We start from the raw sequence: 22,262 nt of genomic DNA on the forward strand, positions 1-22,262 counted from the left end.
AAATGCACTAACTTACACGACAAGGTTGACTGATTACTTAATGGACAAGTATCAAAACATTTTTTTTTAATGTTTTAACATAATGCGAATAACGGTATGTGTCTTAATTTGTGACCCTGGCTATGAGTTATTCCTTTTGTATCTACCTCATTTATAGAATTGTTGAAACCACTATTATGACTCCCAAATATATGCAGTCCCTCAAGAAAATCTTGTTATTAAGATTAGGATTATGACACAGTACAGTCTTTTTAAAAGCCCCCTCAAAATTCAGCTTCATAGAAGTCGGTTCATAAAGTACATTAGATATCCAGTGTTGGAGTGAACGTGTTACTGTAAGGCCACTGTAAATAGTTACACGGTTAACATTATATAACTGGTAAAATAGCAAGTTATTGAAGTTGAGTTGAGTTTGTTACTTTTGTCGTAGATGGAAACTGTTGCAGAACTGCCATCTCACTGAACTGTTCGCAGAGGAGTGCTAAAATCCAGATTATAGAGCATCATCCTTTAATTAACTGTTGAGTTAGACTTAAGGCACCAATAGATTAAGCACTTCATACATTTTCTGAGGGAGAAAAAAAATAAAGACAGCCTCCAAAATGTTTGTTTCTGACAAAAAGCCACAGGAAATTGTCATATTTTAATCACCCCAGCGTCTAAAACGTGTGCTTCCAGCCTGCACAACCTCACCTGAGTCCGAAACCAGCGTCTTGTCATGCCGTCCCTAAGCTGTCAACCAACAAGCGGCCCAAAGAGTCAGACGGATGTTAGTCGTAGATCAGGATGAAGGGGTTGCTGCAGCGACAGTGACTTCTTTTCGGCCCTAAAGCCATTCCTCCTCTGGTCGATCGCGGTCAAAGACATGTCCTGAGCATAGTTGGTGTTTTCTGCTCTGCTCAGGGCTGAAAGCAGGTTTCTCTTTCTCTTTAATCTCATTACAGTGGGTGGATCGATGGAGCTCAAGAACATGGAGGGGATGGAAAAGTCTCAAGACACAGGAAATCTGCTACCGTGGTTCAGTTACAGGTAAACCTCTTAAATTACCGTAAACAGGAATAGAACAAGAGGGAGCAGAAGGAATCAGTAATCCGGTAAGGAAAAGGAACACATAATCCAAATATTTCCCTATTTTTCTATTGATCTTTATTTTAGTATAATGTTTAGAATCCTTTTAGAATAATTCAAACATGTTGCTATAACATTCTTTTCTTTTGGGAATGTCCTTATGAAGTATTCTATTTTATTTTAGGAAACACCTCAATTTACATCAGAGTTTCTTATGAGAATAAAACATCAAACCTTACAAAAACAAAATAGCTTTATTACACAAGTTTTATATTTGGGATAAACATCTGGGTTTTTCATTGAATTAACTGAGCCACAAAGTACCCTATACTTTCAGGGTTTGTCATTTGCTGTCTTTATTGTCTCTTAACTATGACACACAATGCAGATTTTTTTCTTTTGATTTGATTTGAGTCTGAGTCAGTTGAATTTTTTTAATTAATTAAACATAATTACATTTCAGAAATTAATTTCACAGTAACATTGTTTTCAATGCTCTGTTAGGCCATATACAGGCGTCACAAAATACAAGATAATAGATATATATACAATAATAAAGTTAGTCCTCTACTCCCGTGCAAAGTTTTACATTTAACATATAATAATAATAATAATAATAATAATAATAATAATAATAATAATAATAATAATAATAATAATAATAATAATAATAATAATAATAATAATAATAATAATAATTCATCTTTAAAAAATTAAGTAATTTATTTAGGTCAGAAAGATTGTTAAATTTAACAAGCAATCAGCTATGTCTTCTCAAAAAGCGTTAATAAAGTATTTAAAGTAAAAAAGAAAAAATGTTTGCTGCTCAGCATTGTCTATTTCCGGTTGTACGTCCAGAGCAGTCCGGCTTGTAGCGGAACCTTTCTTTTTGTTCCGGTTTTACTTGAGCAAACATGGCGGCAGAGGGAGACGTCGATCTCGACCTGGAAGCGGAGGAGAACTGCACCGGGAAGCCGGCAGAGAAGCCCCGCAAACATGATAGCGGAGCCGCGGACTTGGAGCGGGTCACGGACTACGCGGAGGAGAAGGAAATCTCCAGCTCCGATCTGGAAACGGTGAGATCTGGAAGGTGTGCCCGGAACATGCGGCCGCTATGCGGCTGCTGCTTTCACGGTCTGAGCTCTTACTCCTCACCAAACCAGGAAAACTATTCTCTTCAAACATCACCCACCTGCCTCCTTAATCTGAAACAAAGACTTTACTTAAGTGTTACTTGAGTAAAAGATAGTTTCTGTAACTTTTGTGGGTTGATTGTTTGGGTAATCGTGCTTTTCGTACCAGTCAAAAGGCTTTAAAACAAAGTGACAAGTTCGTGCAGAAACACTGGATCCTATGATTTTTACATCCAGGGATGTGTGGCTGTATTATGCCTAAATGTTTCTGAAATACCTTTATACCTTTTAAGCATTATATTGCATTAATTATATTATTGTAGACGTTGTCATAAATCTCAGATGTCATTACTTCAGAACGTCAGACATTCCTCATCAGACTTTCCGTGGATCTTGATTGTGACACATTTATTAGTTCCCGGCACTTTGGAGCAGAATCACATTTAAATATGTGCTGAGGTCTGAGGATAACTCTTGAATGAGTCTGCTCTGATTGTCAAGTTTGTGTGACCCAAGTTATGACTGTGTGAAAGCCTTCAACTGAACGTTGTTCATTAAAGAAATGGACCAGGTTCTTTTCAAACTATCCTCTTCCAAACCAACTGTGGTATACTGAGGTACAGAGGATGGACATATGAGCTAAAAAAATAATAATTCTGAAGCACCATGATGGTAAATGATAGCAATAACCTAATATATATTGAATATTTGATGATCAATCAAAGCATCAACTTGAAAAGATTAAAAATAAGGACTCTTCGGTATTAAAAGACCCATGAATGTTAAAAATGAGATTATAATAGATAAAGTCTATAGTTTTTTTGCACATTGCTGTGTGGATGCAGGTATTTCCTGCACTGATGAAACTTTAAAAATGACAGGGAGAAAGGAGAGTGTTTTAGTTCATCTAAATTAAATCATGTGTGTTTTTCAGGCGATGTCAGTGATTGGAGACAGAAGGTCACGAGAACAGAAAGCCAAGCAGGAAAGGTGAGATCAACTCTGATCCTTCAAACACTATGAGCCTTTAAAGGCCTTCTATTGTTTTATGTTCAGTGTCTCCCAGATACCAAGTTTCTGCTTTTTCTCTTTTCAGAGAAAAGGAGTTGGCCAAAGTCACCATTAAGAAGGAGGATGTAGAACTCATTGTAAGTTTGTTTTGTGGTTTGTATTATATTATAACTATGTGGCCACTCTTGTCTTTTGGTGATTTGCTGTTATGACTCGATCTGGGCCAAACGGTAACAATCACTTCGAATCCCCCTTCTTTTCACTGATCATTACAGAATTGCAAATGTAATGAAATAAAATGGTTAATCCACAGTTTACCTGGAAGTATAAAATTTGGGGAAATTTGCATTTACCTTCCCAAATGTAATTTGATCAACAAGCATCCTGTTCTTGGATTTAATGCCAATTAACATTAGATCATTGTACAAACAGTGGTCTTTCGTTGTGGAGTTTGCATGATCTGCGTTTGTGTGGATTTTATCCAGATACTCTGGTCCACAGTCGAGAATGTTGGTATTAAATTCATCAGTAACTATGAATGTTCACATCAACCAGTACTACTGATAATACTTGTTCAACTTTGACCCATAAAAGTCAAAATTTTCTTTGGATTACATTTTACAGCGGTGTAATTTCAGGAGGCCTACGTTCATCTAGTCTAGACCACTTTCTGCATCATAATAGTTCAAATCAGCAATTTCTTATCCTGATGGATTCGGTTTGTGCCGTTGCTGTGCAGATGTCGGAGATGGAGATCTCGAGGGCCGTGGCCGAGCGCAGCCTGAGGGAACACATGGGCAACGTAGTGGAAGCTCTGGTGACTCTGACCAACTGAACAAAATGTAATTTCCACACTGGACTGCTTCACTTTCTTCTTGTGTTTGGCCAAGACTCTTCAAAAATCAACGAGACTCAGTGGTTGAACTGTTGTATTTTTTTTTTTTTTTTAATAAAGGCTGACAGTTTGCTCAAAGCTTTTTGTGTTGGTTTGTAAAAATACGGCTTTTATTCGCACACATCACAGTACAACTGGAGTATTTTCACAAAACAACTAAGGGTGAAAAAGTCACTCAGATTAAAGAGTGAATCTACATGGAGCCAGCTGAATATTTACAAAATTACACCACAAAGATCTGCTTTAAATTGAATAAGTATTGGGCGTGTGGTAGCAATTTACCGGTTTGTGACTTTGGAGGACAGAAGGAAATCCCACCTAACCAGCTTCATGGTGCAGCATGATCCATTTACTGCTTTCCTTCTGCAACAAAGTCTTAACAACTGAGTGAGCAGGCCGCAGTCTGTCTCTGATCAGTCTGTAACGCTGCTGCTTGCGTCTTTCACACGCCTCAAGTCTTCCTCTTCTTCACGGTGGGCCGGTCAAACACGTCCCTCACGCCCGCCGCCTTTTGCTTGAAGAACTTGCTGTTCTGGGCGGTCTCCTGGGCCCAGGCCGAGTCGAACGACGTGGTGTCCTGGTCCACCAGGTGGGTGTACTTGGTGCGTCCAGAGCGGCCAAAGTTTTTGACCTTGTGAATGAAAATGAACCCAGACAATGGAGTCGGAAAGTTTAATGGATTTGCCATGAATCTATAGTTTATACTGTAGATAAATGTTGAAATTGAATTGATAGCACTGTTTGTCTATTTATGTACGGCTCTGTCTGTTTTAAAAGTGTGATATGAATAAAGTTGAGTTTAATAAGACACTGCAACCAAGACTTTAAAAAATAAAGAGATTTAAGGAAAAAAAATGGAACATAAACAGATGTTAATGTCACCCTTTCTAGGTTTTCAGAACTGGATTCTTTAAAAAAGTTTAATTTTATCCCCGACAGACAAAAAAAAACACAGTGCAAGTTCTCCTTTAAGACACTGCAAGCCGTAAAGTTTGCAGGCAAAGGTATGCTGAAAGAGTAAAAGGTACTGACCTGCATGACTTTAGGCAAGATGGTCTTGTTGAAGTGATCCTCCAGAGTCGGGGCACTGAAATCCCTCTTGTACACGTCCTCTTCCTCATCCTGCAACACAAACAAGATTATTTGAAAATTCAACATGTGAAAACAGCATGAACAGAATCTTGAACGCTCAAAAAAACACGACATCAACGTCAGCTTAATATCACGACTTTACTCTGGGCATCAAGCATCGCGCAGTGTGATGATAAGACAATAGGTGCAGAATCACCCAGCTGTACTCCAACGTTAAAATGAGACGAGGTAGTGAACGTCGCAGTGAGATTGAGGGCTCTGCTGACACTCACCATGAAGAAAGCTCCTCTGTGGTAGTACTTCTGCAGGAACTTATATTTGCCTTTGCTGGCCTTGTTGGTGATGAGCTTGCCGCTGTTGCGCAACTCTGCCCGCCGCTCCTCCTCCGTTAAGTTACGGAATCTGTCAATTTCTGACTTCTCCTTCTCCAACCTGAGAATGAAGAAATCTCATTACCATCCTCAGAAGAAAAAAAAACCCAAAACAAAAACAGACAAAGCACGCAAATATTTTTTTAAAACAAGTTGTTTTCGGGAGTCACGTCTGTGTTTACTCACACTTCTCGGGCCTCTCTGTCCCTCTTGATGCGTTTCAGCTCTCGGACCTTCCAGGCCTCGTACTCCTCTTCCTCGTTCTCTCCGTCGGTATCGAGGGCTTCAAGAGCGGCCAGCGTGCGCCGGTTCTCCTCAAACTCCTTCTTCGCCTCCTCCTCCACGATCTTGAGCGTGTAGCGCCGTCGCTCCTCAACCTGCTTCTTGGCTTCGGCCTCCAGCTCTCGCTGTTTCAGCTCTTCCGCCTCGCGCTCTGCCACCGTGACTCGGTCCTTTCTGTGGCGCCAACACAGAAGATACGACTCAGAGTGCGAATACAACTGTGCATGTAATCTCAACAGTATTGCAATCAGGTTATAAAAATGCAAAAAGTCACCGTAGATGAAAAGTGAAACACAAATGACATGCATGCACATGTAATAAACTGTGTAGAAGCATACACAAATAGAAAGCCATATCATTGTATGTGCCAATGTGTAGAGACTAATTAATAAATGAAGAGCAAAGAAATCTACTTCAGTTAACCCATTAAAATATATTATGAAAAAGAAATCTGAGAAATTACTGTCAAATACAATCAAATTGAGTAAATTAACAAGTTGAGCCACATAAGTGGTCAAAACATTTAAGATCTGACTTTAAGAGGCCTTCATACTTGCGGATGAAGACGGGTTTGAGTCGCGGCTCAGCTTCATCCTCGCTGTCTGTGTATTCCTCATATTCAGACTCAGACTCGGACTCCTCCCCCGACTTTCCCTCGTCCTCCACCTCCATGACCTCCATCTCCTCGTTCTTTCTTTCCAAGGCCCTCTGTCGCATCATCGCTCGCCTTCTCTCGATTTCCTCATCGTCCACCTCTTCCTCCTCCTCCTCTTCATCCTCGCTGCTCTCCTCACGCTCGGGGTGCCACGTTCCCTCGTCCGAGTCCTCGCTGCTTTCGGCCACAACTTCCGGCTCTGCGATCTGCCGGTGTCTGGCAAGTCTGATGACAAAGAAGCACGTGAGCGGTGCGGTCAAAAGGAGAATTTCAGCACAAACAACCATACAGAAAAGTCAAATCAAACTTATGGGAGCTGTGCAGTACCTTTCCTCCACGTCCTCAGAGACACGGTTGAGCAGACGTTTCAGACGTGGGTCTGAAACATCCTCCTCCTCCAGCTCCACTTCCTGCTCCATTTCCTTTCCCTTCTTCACAAACTGGAAGTCCTCCTCTTCCTCATCCGACGACTCCATCGGTGCATAGTCTGGACGTTTACCCGACACATACCGCTTCACCTTCACCTTCTCCATGGACAGTTCACCTGAGAGATGAAGAGGCAACAATAGTTTAAGTGGAGCATATGGACTTGGAATGACTCAAGAAGTTATTATGAAATGAAGAAAAAAAGAAAAGAAAACATCTTCAGATAGTGCCCTCAAGAGAGTCTGGCTATTTAAAAAGTGTGACGTACTCTAATAGTTAACTACTCTTTTAATACTTGAAAATAAACCCCTAACATAGATCTATTCTAGTTTTGTGCCTAAGGAAATAAACTATGATTGGACCAAACTAAACACAGATTATTTGGTCCAATCATAAGTTTTGGCATTAATCAAGTATTTACTTTTTCATCCACGAAAACCCAGAATTTACACACCTGACTTCATGGTCTCAAGATACAATAGATGTCCGGGTATGTTTAGAAAAACTGTCATTAACGCATTATAAAGCCATTTCAATGTTACTTTTGGTGGTAATTTAGAGATTTCATGCTATTCTACAATAACAACAACTTGGCTCCTGTTCTCAAATTTGATTAACTGCTTGGATGAGATATTGTTACTGTTAAGGATACTGTTTCGAAGCAGTAGTCATAAAGTAACCAGATGTGACCCGTTTTGTTATAGCGTTTAAGATGGCATCAATATATTGCTTAGAATATTGGTTAAAATCAAAAAAACAATTTAGACTATTTGAGAAAGTGTGCATGCAGAACAATATGTTGGAACAATTACTCAATCACTGAAGCAGTAAACTAGAATGACTCTGATGTTAGAAGATTCTGTGGTAAATAATAAACATAAATGCATCTTTGTGGTAAATTATTAGACATTCAACGATGACTGACACCAGTTTTAAAGACACATTGGAGGAAAAGGCTTCGGTTTATTTACGTGATGATTGCTCCACAAATATATTGAAGGCGAAATATAATGTTTGTGTCTGATTTATTTCCATTAAAACAATCAGCTATCTCCGATGACTCTACATTAACTGGATCATTTAAGCTGTGAACATTTATCTCATCTTTATCTGTGATAGCAGGACGGCTAACGTTAGCACGTCGTTAGCCGTCTGCAAACACTCCTCTGTAAATCTCACCTTTCTCATTCCGGACCGGCACGGCGCCGGCCGTGGACTGGATCGGCGGGAGCTTCATGTTGAGGGCTTCGCGACTAGACATGATTGCCCGGTCGTCGAGGGAAATCTGGGAAAAACGTTTGTTTTCTTTCTTATTTTTTCCAGTGACCAAAATGAGCTCGATGTCGTTCAGCTAACCCGGAAGTTAAACTCGCAAGGTTGACGGACCGGAAGTGGAAAGTCCGATCCGACCCGACCGTTAGTAAAAAATAAATTACTAAATAAATAAATTTAAAAAAGGAAAAAAAAAAAATATATATATACACACACATTTTTAAAAAAAATAAAATATCCAATGTGAGTGTTATTTGACTATCTATAAAAGTTGACGTGAACATTTTTTGAGCAAACTCTTTAATTAGGTTGGGTTCCAGATTCACACTAGTAATCTTGTGTTCTATTCCACTCTGTCAGAACAACGGCATGTGACCATTCTCAAGAAAATAAAGCTGACTTATTCCAGGATTTCACAGTCCAAATCAAATATATCCACATGGTTTATGAAAGCCTAAATTGTGGCTTTATTCAAACTCAGTGTTTATCAAAACTGCCGTTGGAATTTGTTCTGGCAACTAATGTCTGTCAAGTAAACACAATTTTCAATCAAAACCTGATTTATGTAAATATAATGAAAACTTTTTTATGCAAGTGTCAAAAATCCAGTGTTGTAACAGCAATCTATTGATAAAGACAATATATAAGGTGAAAAGGAGTAACATGAACAGAAACATAAATGGAATATGCAATAACATACATGACAATAAAACATGATGTACAAGGAAATAATAATAATAATAATAATAATAATGATAATAATAATGCATTGGCTTTATATAGCACTTTTCTGGACATTCAAGGAGACTTTACATTGCATTACTCATTCACTCCATACTTGATGGTGGTAAACTACGTATGGAGCCACAGCTACCCTGGTGCAGACTGACGGAAGCAAGGCTGACATTTTACGCCATCGTCAAAAAGGCACATGCTGCTGCAAAACCTGTAAAAATTAATCATTAAAATCAATTGGAAAAGTCCAAATCACTCATTGCATGTACACATAATGAACCCGCCTACCATGATAGATGATGCTTTTTAAGGTGTGTTCTAATCACAAACTGAAGTAAGACACTTTTCCATTAACTTTCATGTAGAATGAACTCAGACCCCCCCAAAACAGCTGCAGTTCTTTACCTAAACATTGGCTTCTTCAATTAATGAACTAGCATTTATGGATGCAGCGACGAATTGTGTTCACAGACAGCGTTTTTCCAAAGTGTTTCTGAGCCCAAGCAGTGATTTCCACGACAGAATCCAGTTTGTTTTCCATGCAGTGCTGCCTGAGGGCCTGAATATCACAGCCAGTCAATATCGGTTTTCGGCCTTGTCCTTTGCGCACAGAAATTTGTCCAGATTCTCTGAATCTTTTGATGATGTTATGCACCGTCGACAATGCAATTCCCAGGTTTTTGGCAATTTTCCGCTGAGGCACGTTATTCTTGAATTGTTCCACTATTTTCTCACGCAGTTTCTCACAGAGTGGCGATCCTTTCCCGATCCTCTCTTCAGAAAGATACTGCCTCTTTGGAAAACTTTTGCCACACTGTGTGAGGTTGCTAATTTGCTCAACCAAGTTGACAGGTCCAGGCTCAAAGTCAGCCCCCTGCTTCACCTTTACAGCCTCCATCCCTCTCTCCACGGCTTGTGGACATTTCATTGCACCTTTCCTCTCGACTTCCTACATCAGAGCATAAAGAAATGCCTTTAGTGTGATTGAATGAAAGAACAATTAAAATTCAATGACAGAAATTGTAGAATTAGCCACCTTTTCCTCAGCCACACCACTCTTCTGACACCCAGAGTGCCCCATACCACCATCAGAGCTGTGAATGTTGTTAACCACATGTTCAGGCTTGGAAATCTGTCTGAGTAACAACTTGATCGGGGGTAAAAGGCTGCATAAATTGTCAGAACAATTAGGGTTTGACTTTAAATGTGTCTGAGGTTGTTTGACTTCATAAGTGTGGATGAAAGCAGGTTTAAACTGGAGTTCAACTTCATTTTCACTGTCTGTGTATTCTTCATATCCTGGTTCAGACTCCGACTGGTCACCCGGCTTCCCCTCCTCTTCCACCCCCATAATCTCAATCTTGTTCTTCCTTTCCAAAACTTGCTGATCCATCTTCATGAGTCTCGTTCCAACTTCTTCGTCATCCACATGCTCTTCATTCTCACTGTCCCCCTTGCACTCTGCGTCCCATGTGATTTCCACAGAGTCCTCGCTGCTTCCAGCCATGATTTCTGGCTCTGCAGTCTGCCTCTGTCTTACAAGGGACACAAAACAGTGGACAAATCAGTATTTCGACACGAGTAACTATAAAGTTGAGTCACTTCAAACTTGTGCACTGTGATACCTCTCCTCCAGATCTTCAGAGATGCAGTTGAGAGGACAATTCAGTCGTTGCTCTAAAGCACTCAAGCCCTCCAGCTCCATTTCCTTTCTCTTCACTGAGGTGGCACAGTTTAAAAGTAACATTTGAATCTAATGCCAATGATGTTGATCAGGCTGGCTCTTTAATTCATAACTTGTTCCCTTTGACCCACATATGTCCCCAAGTATTTTGATTAACTTTACACGAACCCAACAAATTTCACTGACAGCTGGTTGTCATGTTTAACACACCGCTAGCAACCTGCTAACAGCTCACCCGTCTCATTTCAGACTGGTACGGTGCCGGACGAGGCCCGAATCGGTGGAGACATCGCGACAATCCATGGTTGTCTGATCTACTACATGGATCTGAAATAAAAATGCGTTTTCCCCCAATTTAATGAAATTAACACGACGCGGCTCCATCAAAGCGGAAGTTGAACTCGTTATGGTGACGGACCGGAAATGGGAAGTCCCACCTCTCGTTGGAATGCAGACGAAGAACGTTGCAAGGGTTTATATTATGTAGGTCTATTTTCGTAACAATTTAAAATTGTTGAAATAATAATAATAATAATAATAATACTGTTGTAACAGCAGTTTTCCTTTAGTGTTTTAAACCCTTTAAGTATACTGTATATTGTCATGAGGTTCAAATGTGGCAATTGAAAACCACAACTTGACAACAGGACTCAACCAGACATACGATACACAATACCATGGCAAAATAGAAGAAATAAACACAAAACCAACAAAGAACGAAACATCAAAATTAATAACTAGAATAAAACTCTGAATTTAGGCTAAACTTTTCAAAAGATTAACAAAACCACAAAATAAAACACCATTAAAGCTGTATGCAGCATGAGTCCTTGCATCCTTGCTGGTCAGAGATTGGTAGCGTTTGCTGTTACTGACAGTGTATTTTGACCACGCCCTTTGACTTTTGCAGTCGATTTTGATGCCATTTTCACCAGGAAGACCTGCTGTGTATACAAACCAAATGTGAGGAGTCTGAGTTCAACACAAATTTTAAGTTGAAACCAATTGGCAAATGTCCAGTTGCTTTAAGAGTGCTTCATCTTTATGAAGGTGATTCTATTAAGACAATTGTCACAGTGACTCATATAAGCAAGGGAAGAATGAAATTGACTGGAAAAAAACACCAAACTATTTACAAAGGAGGCATTAATAGAACACTTGTAATTTAGTCTTTTGACTGGTGCATGTTGTTTTTGCTACTTTCATCAATAGTCTGTTTGCTTGGTGTTTTTTTTAAATTTTAGATTTATTATTCCTTTATCTACAGTTTGTTGCTGGCATTAGTTTTCAGATTGGGTAAATATTTAATTCTAATTAATTCTTAGTTCCAACAATTGATACATTGGCGTTGTAGCATTTGTTTTTGTTCACATTATTTCACACATTTTGCAAAACATATCGCTGTATATAAAACAAAAAAAATTGTAGATTTATATTGAATGTGAAGTATTTTAATAGAGGACACACACTACTCACAAAACGTTATGGATATTTGGCTTTCGGGTAAAATGGATTAAAAATATATATAAAAGTGTAAAAAGTTCATGCTCCAGTGATACATTATTAAAGGAGGTCACTTAAATAGAAATCAATATCAGTGGTGGGTATTCTACATTAAAACAAAATGTCTCAATAAATTATCATGTGCCCTTGAATACTAATTACACCTTGACTGCATCTTGACGTCTCATGCTGTTCAAAAGTCGACTTATTGTCTGCTGATCAGTTGATCTCAGATGTCTGTTTTACAGTAGCCTTTCCTGAATTATGCCACCCCGAAGAGCTGGAGCTTTGTCGTCCATGAAGATAAAAGTCAGCCTGTTTATGCAGAGACACTGGGTTACTGAAGTTATTCAGGTGGTATGGGCTTGTCACTGCACCATGTAGGCCAGCAAACAAAAAAAAAGAAAAAAAGATTAAAACAATTGCCGATGCGTTTCTGCTTGATATGACTGGACCTTCATCAGAGAACAGTACTGAGTCCCTCGTCCAATATAAATGCTTCTCACCCCATGCCAGACGATGACGCTGGTGCCTGGTGGAGTAGTCGGGTGCCGTTGCAGGTCGTCTAGCACAGAAACTAAGCTGACGTTAACAGTCCAAAGTGACACTTGGTCCTTCTCACCTCCTTTAAATGCGCATGGAGTTGAGTTGCATTGGTCAACCGGTTCCACAGGAATTGTTCAAAATGAAGCAGTAATCAGTCTGGGACATGGCCAAAAGGACGTCAGGCTTTTATGTGAACTTTTTGTGAGTAGTGTTGTTATAACAAAGCTGTTGAATTGTTATGTAGAGAATCTCCTCTTCACAGTGTTTTGTGTCCATGTGATCAGAGCTGGACTCCTCTCTGTTTGAACAGCTCCTCCAGTTTCTCCTCCAGAATGGAGTTTGTTCCTTTAAGGCCTTTCACCACCTGACAAGCCCAGACAAAATACTCCTGCACCCGCTCAGCTGTCCAACCTGAAAAACACACATTAAACTATTAGAACATATTTCTTCTATTATTCATATTTCACAAGCAGATGTTCATAGGGAACCATTATCGCTTCACAATTCAAACTACAAGGCAACCGCAACACACTGTGGCCGGCAAGTCAATACAATAAAATGTTCTTCTGAATAGTGTGGTGAAGATAACCCTGAAAAGACTCAGCTAATAGTAGAAGAGCAGTGATGATACTGACCAGCAGGTGTGATGCGGTTCAGGTCCCTCAGGTTGTAAAGCTTATCAGCCAGTTTAACCAGTTTGGCTTGGTGGCTGCAGTGCGGCGCATGTTCCACCTGAAGACGCTTCCTCTCTTGCTTTGGCAGACTTTTGTCGTCTGTCACTTCCTGAACTATGCGGGCAACAACTGGCCCAAATTTAGCTTCAAGCTCTGCATGAGTGGTGTCTGTGTCCTCCACTGTGTCATGGAGCAAAGCAGCCTGCACAAGAAATGGTCAAACGGAGACAACGTACTGGTTGAGTGACCCCAGAAGATAGGTCCATGACAGCAACTCACTTATGCAGCTGATAGCATACTTGCAAAACTTCAATGTCAATGATTCCTCCCTCGTGGCTAAGGATTCTAGCTACTCCTGAAAAAGAATCATACAGAGCTTTGAGTATCAGAGAGAACAAAGTCAACAAAGGATCTGACTGTGTTAAGCTTCGGAACAAGTCAAAAACACCAAATAGGAGAGCTTTCTTTGGATTTGCTGTCAGAGTGTGGGTGTTTTGTGTCATTATGTGGCCACTCTCTGCTATTTAATCACATCATTTCTTCTGGTGAGCCATAAATGACTTTTCCATCTGTGTTATGGTGCAACTGAAATATCTGTGTGCAGGGCTGCATAATGTAATGGAAATGTACACGGACCGTGCATTCATTTATATGATTTAAAGTATGAATTAAACTTCATGTGACTAGCTACATTTTTTTTAATTTAGAAAGAGAAAGACTGAAATGTTTGTACCAATGGAACGTCCGCCTGATATGTTGCACCCCTGATTGTTTGCCTTATCGCAATTATGTTTTTGTTTGTAATATCTGGACGGTCATAAATATTTGTCACTACTTTGGTGTTTCTGTGTCTGTGGTTCTTAAGATAGATAACTTTTATAACTTTTAATGCGTGTTACTGATAAGTTACCAAGGAGGCTCAAGTACTTTATCATCGACAATAAAAGGAAAGTGTCTCAGTTAAGAATCTCTACTTTTGTTCCAATCTCGAAATACAAGAAAAAAAATTTTTATTTGTACAACAACCATTTTACTTAAACAAATATCTAGCTTTCTGTCTCATAACAACAAGTTAGACATCAGCAGTGACCTTACATACAGTGAATTGACAGATTCGATCGCGTCATTTTAAGGTGGCAACACTCGTTTCCTACCGATGGGGTGGTTGATATACGGCGTTCCTTCTGGGTCTTTTCGTCGCTGGTGTCGATGTTTTTCCGCAGCGAAATTGGCCGTTTCTAACAGAAAGACGGCATCAGATGCCATGTTTTCACACAGGTATCTTCTCACTGGTGCACAGCAGTCCGTCTCCCGAGCAGTCCGGGCGGAAACTGCGTGCGACAATATCGTTTCTGCCTATGGAGCTACGGAAGGAGGCAGATGCTAACTACATATACACGTCTGTTTCATCCTGATTTATTAAGTATGTTTTTCGCCATTCCTGTTAAATGTTGAGAACGTCCTTATCTCATATTATCTCACGCCGGTGTGCCTTGTCGACGTTCATTTTGTAAACTGGTCTGATGTGACAGATGGGCTTTAGCTTCAAAGCTAACTTAGCTCGTAAATTAACAAGATATTTTCGTCTCGTCTTTGTGTTTCTGTTGTCTGTGACTTTAAGCAAATGTTTTTCTGTATTTGTTGTGAATAACCGGTTGTTCTGTTGTGTTGGTTCCGCTCCAGCATGGCATACAGCGCCCGGAGGGACTCCCCGGAACTCCCTGACTTCTCCCTGCTGAAGAGGCTCGTCAGAGATCAACTCATCTACCTGCTGGAACAGGTGAGAACAAGCATCAGTGATGTGACTCTGATTAGTGAGGCTCTGCTGGATTACACACTACACACTAACACGATTGTCATGTCACTCATAGACATATGTCAGTGTTCAATGTTTATGATATGATTTTACACCTATTTTTTCCCACACATTTTATCTCTTCTTATCTTGATTCGTTTACATTTATAGAAGCCCATGTCCCAGAGCAAAGTGACTGTTGATAAAAGAGTATTTGCTTCCAAAAAAGTTTCAGGAAACAACCCTTTCTGAGTCAAAACAATCTTTGCTGTGCTTCGTCTTCACTCATCTTCCCCCTCTCCCATTACACAGTTACCTGGGAAGAAAGACCTCTTCATCGAGGCTGATCTGATGAGCCCACTCGATCGTATTGCTAATGTGTCAACTCTAAAGGTGAGCCATCTGACCATCCCAACTCTTCTTGTCCAAAAAAATTGTTAAATGCAAATATATTTTAAAAAAAGCCTTTCATGTTCTCTTTTGCAGCAACATGATGTTGACAAACTTTACAAAGTGGAACACAAACCAATCGTCAGCACTTCAGATCAGTGAGTTCCGCACACTGACAATGACACATCAGCTTACATATGAGCACGTCTCGTGTATTTGTTTGACAATGCGCTGCTTCTCTTTGTATAGGCTCTGCTTTCTGATTCGACCGAGAATACAAACAGTAAAGTGGATATGTGGCAAGTCCAAAAACTACTCTCACTTTCACTTACACTTCACAGTAAATTTATAGTTGTCCAGGAACGTAGCCAGGATTGTGAGAAGAGTTTAACCTGGATCTCCTGCAGTTATTAAACAAAGTCAAAGATATAACTAGGTGACAATAAACATCTGGTATTAAAATAACAAAGTAAACAAATAAATTAGAAATTTATTTTTATAGGAATCAAACATTTGGTGGAATTTTAAAAGCTCCAGTCATTTGGGAACATTTGATGTGAAAGAATCTTTGATTCTTTACTGATTGTAATGCAAAACAACTGCACAAACAAAGAAGCCATAAAAAACTGTACTTGTATGTTTCAAATCAGTGCCTCTAACAACGATGATTTTTCACTGAATATGATTATTATTTAGTTGTTAATGTTTAAAAACACTTTGTTCATAAGGAAAATCATTGTCACTCTGAACACAATTTGGGTTCGGGTTACGATACCACTGAATAAACTTTTGCAATAAAGCCTGCTAAAAGTGTAATTCCCAACCAGAGTTGTCTCCACCTTGTGTAGATAGAAATTATTTAAACGTCACTACATTTTTAAGATGTCATTCATTTTTCTGCAACTGTTCAAATCTGCGTGCATTACAAGTTGTATTCTTGTGCCGATGTTAATAGTTTTTAAATATTTTCTATAATCCCCAGCTCAACATGACCGTCTTTGGTTCTTTCAATGCTGTTTATAAAACTCAAAGTTATTTTATGATGTTTTTCCCACTCCTTCCAGATGTTGTCAATGCCGACAAGGCTGTTGGGAAGTTTAGAAGATACAAGATCATTTTTACCCCTCAGAAGGTATTTCCCGTTCTGTTGTTTGTATTGACACGCTGCTCAATTCTCGGTATTTACTCCGCTGACCATTTCTTTCTGTCGTTCAGTTCTACGCATGTGAGGCTGTATTGGAGGAGCAGGGGATCTTTGGGGGTGAGTTTCACCACTTTCAGCCATTTTGTTTTTGCACCAGTGACCAGTGAAGGTCAAAGTAAACATATAAATATGGTTTTGGTTTCTCACAGATGTGACCACAGATGAATGGGCTTTCTACCTCCTTCCACTTGACGATGATATCCTCAGTATGGAACTGCCAGAATTCTTTCAAGACAACTTTCTGGTAAATATGAGCTTGAATATACTCTAAAACTAATTGGCTAGAATTGGCAGAGAAGGCAAGAAACAAAGTATTTTTACTCATTTTACATACATAGATTTTGGAGGTATCTGTATTTAGTTTTTTACATTTACTCTCTCCATTTTGTTCTTTTGCCTTCTTTAATTTTCCGAGTGTCATTTTGCTGCCGAATGGTGAACTGATGTATTAATAAACAGATGTTGTGATTATACAGGCAGGAGACCAGCGCTGGGTGAGCACAGCTGGCAGCGCTCTGCACCTCCTCCACTCCCTTTACGGCCCGTTTACAAAGGTCTATGGGATCGGACGCTGTTCTAAGGCAAGTGCTTAGTTCTGCTTGACCGCTGGGGATTGCCGCTCTGTCAACGCTGAGCTACCAGCACTGCGTGGGATGTTCCAGTGACTATTTCTGTCATTAAGTTCAACTTGTGCTACATCAATTTGTAGATGGAAGATGCTCTGTTACCTCAGTTTAAGAGTCGCTTGAAGTAAAACTGGTTTAAGAACGAATGACAGCGAGAAGATGCAGCAATTTACCAGCTGATATAAACTATGATCATACAGATTAGCAGCAGACGCTTCTTTTGATGCTTGGATAAAGCTGCTTTTGATGGACAAAATGACTGAAAAACACAAACTCATTCTGGCTGAAAACAGATGGCGTACGCGTCATGGAGGGAGCTGTTGGAGGACAGTGAACAAAAGCCTCGCCAAGCTGAGATAGGAAGTGTTTTTCTCATCGACAGAGGTGAGGAGCCCCTCGTTCTCCTCTCGGCGGGTTACACACCGTGCTGTCCTTGTTTCTTGTGCCGATGTTGTTGCTGTCTTTGCAGATGTCGACTTCGTCACTCCTCTCTGCTCGCAAGTTGTCTACGAAGGACTTGTGGATGATATATTTCGAATTAAATGTGGTGGGTGTCCCCTGAAGTGTGCCGTCCTTCTCCGTGCCGAGCCGCCACAACCTCAACATTTTTCAGATTCAGAAATGATGTCCAGTATACTAAAAGGAATTTATCAAGTAGACTGAAATAAACAGCTACTGATGTCTAAATTAAAACATCTCGCACCTGGATGAATGAATTTTACATCCTAAAAAAATTGATTGTCTAAATAGGCATTACTTTGATGGTGTCTTTGACTAAACTGTTGTGTATTGTGGTTACAGTTACTAGTTACTTCTTTCATAACCACTGGACTTACTAATTACTGAAAATTTTAAATAAACTTTGCATTTGGAAACGAAATGCAAAAATGATGTGATTGAAACTATAAATAGAACACCTTCAAAGATACTACTTACTTTTTGTAACTCAGGATAATCAAGAGTTTAAAAACAACATTGTTTTTGGAACATGTGCTTCTTCACATTCTTATGTGAAATATGATTTCTACATTTAATCCATGCACTGTGGGATATTTTTAAGAATATCAGCCTTGACTCTGCAGGCCATTAATAAGTATTTAATCAAGTATACACAGTACTGTCACAACGCACGACCGCAGACATTTTCAAACACGATCCTGTTTCGGCCCGTTCTGTGTTGATATGTCGTCTCATCACAGCGTCTCTTCTGCAGGATGTGTGGAGTTCACCCCCGACGTCACCACCTCAAACAAAAGTGTGAAAGTCATGCTGAACTCGCAGGATAAGGTGGGACCGACTTCAGAGCCGAGCCGACTGCTGCCCGTCACCTGACATCTTGAGACAGACGTCTGTATGAACTTTCCTGTGTCCCGTAGGTCTTCAATGAAATCAGGAACGAACATTTCTCCAACGTCTTTGGCTTCCTCAGTCAGAAAGCCAGGACTCTTCAGACTGCATATGATGTGAGTTTGTGTCCGTGACAGTCTCTATAACCAAAGTCACATACATCGTTTGATGGTCATGTCATATTTCTCTTTCTCTCTTTCTCGCTCTCTCGCTCTGTTAGTATATTTGTAATTTCTAAATACATGTGTATGTGTGCAAATGTTCTTTTACATGATAACATTTTTTTATTTTTAGTGAATTATGTGTCAGCTTCTGCTGTGAACTGTTTCTTTTATTCCATTGTTTCGACAGAAACGCCGGGGGATGGACATACAGCAGATGAAGACGTTTGTGTCGGAGGAGCTGAAAGGGTTAAAGCAGGAACATCGACTTCTCAGCCTTCGTGAGTCTTCCTGACCCGAACTGTAAATCAGACCTGCAAAAGCTTGTTGGCTTAACGACACGTTTTCGCTTCCAGACATCGGTGCCAGTGAATCTATCATGAAGAAGAAAACGAAGCAGGACTTTCAGGAGCTGTTGAAGACGGAACACTGTAAGGAATCTACAATCTGTCCATTGGGTTGAACTTTTAGATTATAGATCTGAATCAGATTAATCTTTATCATCATTGCTTAAAAAATGAATTGTAAGTGCAGTCTGTATATGTGATACATTATAAATATGTAAAGAGGTAGAAAATTCAAAAGAGAACCAAAAATGGCATAAAACATACAACATTCAGTTATGTTTTGCTGATGTAATAAAAAAAATGTGTAACATTCTTACTTTGGCAACTTTGCTGAATGGTTTCTTCAATCTGAGATGCTGCCATTAAAACTAACGTTTTAATTTAGATCACGGAACATGATTTATAGTGCAGATTTTGCTTTCTTGTGTTCTCCAGCTTTACTTGAAGGATTTGACATCCGCGAATGTATTTCTTACATAGAAGAGCACATCAACAGACAGGTAGGTTTATTTAAACAGCTCCACTCTCCAGAAGTCCAGAAACAAAAGCATCTTCACATGAAGTTTGGGTGTTTTTTTTTTTTGTGTTCTTTTTTCTAGGTCTCCATGATAGAAGGCCTGAGGCTGCTTTGTCTTCTGTCTATCACAGAAAACGGTGAGTCCTTTCCTGCTTTTTTTCAATGCAAGTTCAATCACTCGTATGTTGTTTGAGCATCTGTGTGACTTGATTTTCTCACAGGACTACTGCCAAAGGACTACCGCTCATTAAAAGCTCAGTACCTTCAGGTGAGCAGAGAAAGCAGTTGTGTGTATTTCACAAAGAATATTCTCAGAGAAACCATTGAAACCATTACCAGTTATTTTAAAATGACATTATTATACTTTTATGACTAGATGTGTAAAATGAAAATGGCACCACCTTATTTTAGGTGCTTTTTTTTATAAAGTTACATTACATTTTTTTAGAAGGTATTTCCCGCTGTGAAATGTGCTATTTTGTATTAGTTGTTCTACCCACAAGTGGAGAAACTGACAAACGTATTTATTTGCTATATGGGTAAGAAAACAGGAATAGGAAACAGGAATTTCTGTAAACAAGGAAAGTTTAATTGTTTTGCTCTCTTTCCAACAATTACTGTAACAATATATAGAGATTGACTCGATATTATATTGTGTATATTCCACAAGAGCATATTGATAGACTGTGTTCAGTATTTCTTTTCAGTTTGAAAAAACAAACTATGCGTAATTTTGACATGGACTTGATCCTTGTTAAAAGCCTGAAACATGTTTATGTGTTCCTCTCTTGATGAACAGCCTCCAATCTAATGCTTTTTACATGTTTTTTTTATGACAAAACAGAGCTATGGAGTAGATCAACTGCTCACATTTCACAACCTGAAGCAGATGGGGCTGCTGGTTGAGCAGCAGCCAGGCGAGACGCTCACAGTTATGGAGAGCAAAGTTGGGAAACTGGTCAACGACAAAACGGCAGGTAAAATAACAATCACCTCAGGAAGAAGAAGCAAAAAGACCTTATAAGTATTTGAGGGTGGATTTAAAAAAAGATATATTTGGCTTTCCTTGATTCTTTGATAATGTCTTTGTTTCTAGGGAAGCTGACTGATGCCTTTTCTTCTTTGGCAAAGAAAAGCAACTTCAGGGCCTTGAGCCGAAAACTCAACCTGGTAAATGATCATCACCAAAACTAAAACTCTTCAAAAGTGCCTGTTTAATGTTGATGGTATCTCTGCATAGTTACATTTGCTTTTAATCTCAGGCAAATCATTATTGTTACCAAGCACACTTTCCTTTGTATAAAGGTGCCAAAGTCAGATGAAGAATATGACCTCCGTGTCCCACGAGACATGGCCTACATCTTCAGTGGCGCCTACATCCCTCTGAGCTGCAAGCTGATTGAGCAGGTAGACCGCTGTCAGCATTTATTTATCTCACTGGATCAGACTCAGATTCCACTCTCTTGCAGACAGACAATGAAACTCCTGTCGTGTCTTCATGTGCTTTTCTTAGGTGTTGGAGCGAAACGGTTGGACGGGGCTCGAAGAAGTCACTCGGCTTCTAAATGGACAGGAATTTGCTGTTACAGGTTAGAGCATCAAGAGTTTCATGGTTATGATTTGAGCAAGAAGTTCTACTCTTATTACTACTCCTTGTCATCCCCTTATGCATTATTTTTGAATTATTGTACGCTCTGTTTTTTTTCCCCATTTCTTTTCAGGCAACAATGGTGCTGATTCAAAGACAAAGAACGATGCTCAGCGCATCGTTTTGGTCATGTTCCTCGGAGGATGCACCTTCTCTGAGATTTCTGCGCTTCGTTTCCTAGGCAAAGAGAAAGGTAAAAACTGTAACAAATTATTTCTTCTTGCTGTAATCGTTCATCAACTTTAGCTTTAGTATTGTTGATTATGAATATTAATACAGTGGCTGCGTGAGGAGAAATAAATATTTAATAAATGTTTTCTGTTTTCTTGTTTCAGGTTATAGGTTCATTGTGGTAACAACTGCCATTACAAACAACTCGAGACTTCTGGAATCTTTACTGGGTAACACTTCATGAATCCTGTAAGCACATCGTCCAACGGAATCCTGGCACATTCCTGCTACATTTGCTCCAAGGCTGGCATTACATTCAGAGAAATATTTGCTTCTGGCCTGTTTGTGACAGCAAAAGATTTGTAAAGATGTATAAAGTGAATAAATGTTTTTTTTTTAATCTACAAGTTTGTCTCTTTTGTTGTATTCAGACAAATATACCTTACACCCACACACACGCGCACATGTCACACCATCAGCGTAAGTGAAATCACTAATGCTGTACTATATCTCCCATTATTTTCTTTTAAGAGCATCACAGGATGCCATAACAGAATGTGTTTTCCATATCTATCTTATAATTTATAACATCCAATAATAACATGCATCTGTTTTAATTGAACAAATACACTTTTTTATGCACACATTTTTTCAAAATCTACATGTTTTATTTTTTTCCTAGCGTCTGACATCATAAAATGTATGAATT

At 39.4% G+C, this 22,262-nt stretch overlaps 5 protein-coding genes across 6 annotated transcripts; 2 read left to right on the top strand and 3 right to left on the bottom strand.

Annotated features, from left to right (window-relative positions):
- The first annotated feature begins 1,971 nt into the window (after positions 1-1,971).
- hypk (huntingtin interacting protein K) lies at positions 1,972-4,186 on the top strand. Its single transcript, XM_080500392.1, has 4 exons — positions 1,972-2,144; positions 3,136-3,191; positions 3,298-3,349; positions 3,952-4,186. Exons 1-4 carry the CDS (start codon positions 1,983-1,985, stop codon positions 4,045-4,047), a joined length of 366 nt encoding a protein of 121 aa, XP_080356518.1. The 5' UTR covers positions 1,972-1,982; the 3' UTR covers positions 4,048-4,186.
- A 9-nt stretch (positions 4,187-4,195) lies between these two features.
- Positions 4,196-8,286, bottom strand: mfap1 (microfibril associated protein 1). Its single transcript, XM_080500273.1, has 7 exons — positions 8,113-8,286; positions 6,835-7,051; positions 6,406-6,732; positions 5,757-6,026; positions 5,472-5,631; positions 5,140-5,229; positions 4,196-4,738 (listed from the first exon to the last, which is right to left on the bottom strand). Exons 1-7 carry the CDS (start codon positions 8,192-8,194, stop codon positions 4,559-4,561), a joined length of 1,326 nt encoding a protein of 441 aa, XP_080356399.1. The 5' UTR covers positions 8,195-8,286; the 3' UTR covers positions 4,196-4,558.
- Positions 8,287-8,776: 490 nt separating this feature from the next.
- LOC308132497 (uncharacterized protein) lies at positions 8,777-12,714 on the bottom strand. Of its 2 annotated transcripts, none has more exons than XM_080499619.1 (3): positions 12,634-12,714; positions 9,977-10,475; positions 8,777-9,889 (listed from the first exon to the last, which is right to left on the bottom strand). In XM_080499619.1, exons 1-3 carry the CDS (start codon positions 12,636-12,638, stop codon positions 9,374-9,376), a joined length of 1,020 nt encoding a protein of 339 aa, XP_080355745.1. In that variant the 5' UTR covers positions 12,639-12,714; the 3' UTR covers positions 8,777-9,373. The 2 variants fall into 2 exon arrangements, with proteins under 2 accessions (XP_080355745.1, XP_080355744.1); XM_080499618.1 differs by lacking the exon at positions 12,634-12,714 and adding an exon at positions 10,566-10,987.
- On the bottom strand, positions 12,088-14,711 carry hddc3 (HD domain containing 3). The gene is made up of 4 exons (XM_080499639.1): positions 14,502-14,711; positions 13,647-13,702; positions 13,309-13,549; positions 12,088-13,084 (listed from the first exon to the last, which is right to left on the bottom strand). The coding sequence occupies exons 1-4, from the start codon at positions 14,611-14,613 to the stop codon at positions 12,954-12,956; spliced, it is 540 nt and encodes a 179-aa protein (XP_080355765.1). The 5' UTR covers positions 14,614-14,711; the 3' UTR covers positions 12,088-12,953.
- Positions 14,652-21,904, top strand: vps33b (VPS33B late endosome and lysosome associated). The gene is made up of 24 exons (XM_080499649.1): positions 14,652-14,770; positions 15,031-15,127; positions 15,455-15,535; positions 15,629-15,690; positions 15,782-15,831; positions 16,597-16,664; positions 16,748-16,793; positions 16,886-16,980; positions 17,213-17,317; positions 17,656-17,746; positions 17,832-17,909; positions 18,576-18,649; positions 18,739-18,825; positions 19,061-19,151; positions 19,227-19,301; positions 19,653-19,717; positions 19,817-19,871; positions 19,956-20,002; positions 20,579-20,711; positions 20,831-20,904; positions 21,040-21,141; positions 21,248-21,323; positions 21,456-21,575; positions 21,718-21,904. Exons 2-24 carry the CDS (start codon positions 15,032-15,034, stop codon positions 21,795-21,797), a joined length of 1,851 nt encoding a protein of 616 aa, XP_080355775.1. The 5' UTR covers positions 14,652-14,770; position 15,031; the 3' UTR covers positions 21,798-21,904.
- The last annotated feature ends 358 nt before the right edge of the window (positions 21,905-22,262 follow it).

This window comes from Blennius ocellaris, assembly GCF_963422515.1.
Source record: "Blennius ocellaris genome assembly, chromosome: 1".
Lineage (NCBI taxonomy): Eukaryota > Metazoa > Chordata > Actinopteri > Blenniiformes > Blenniidae > Blennius > Blennius ocellaris.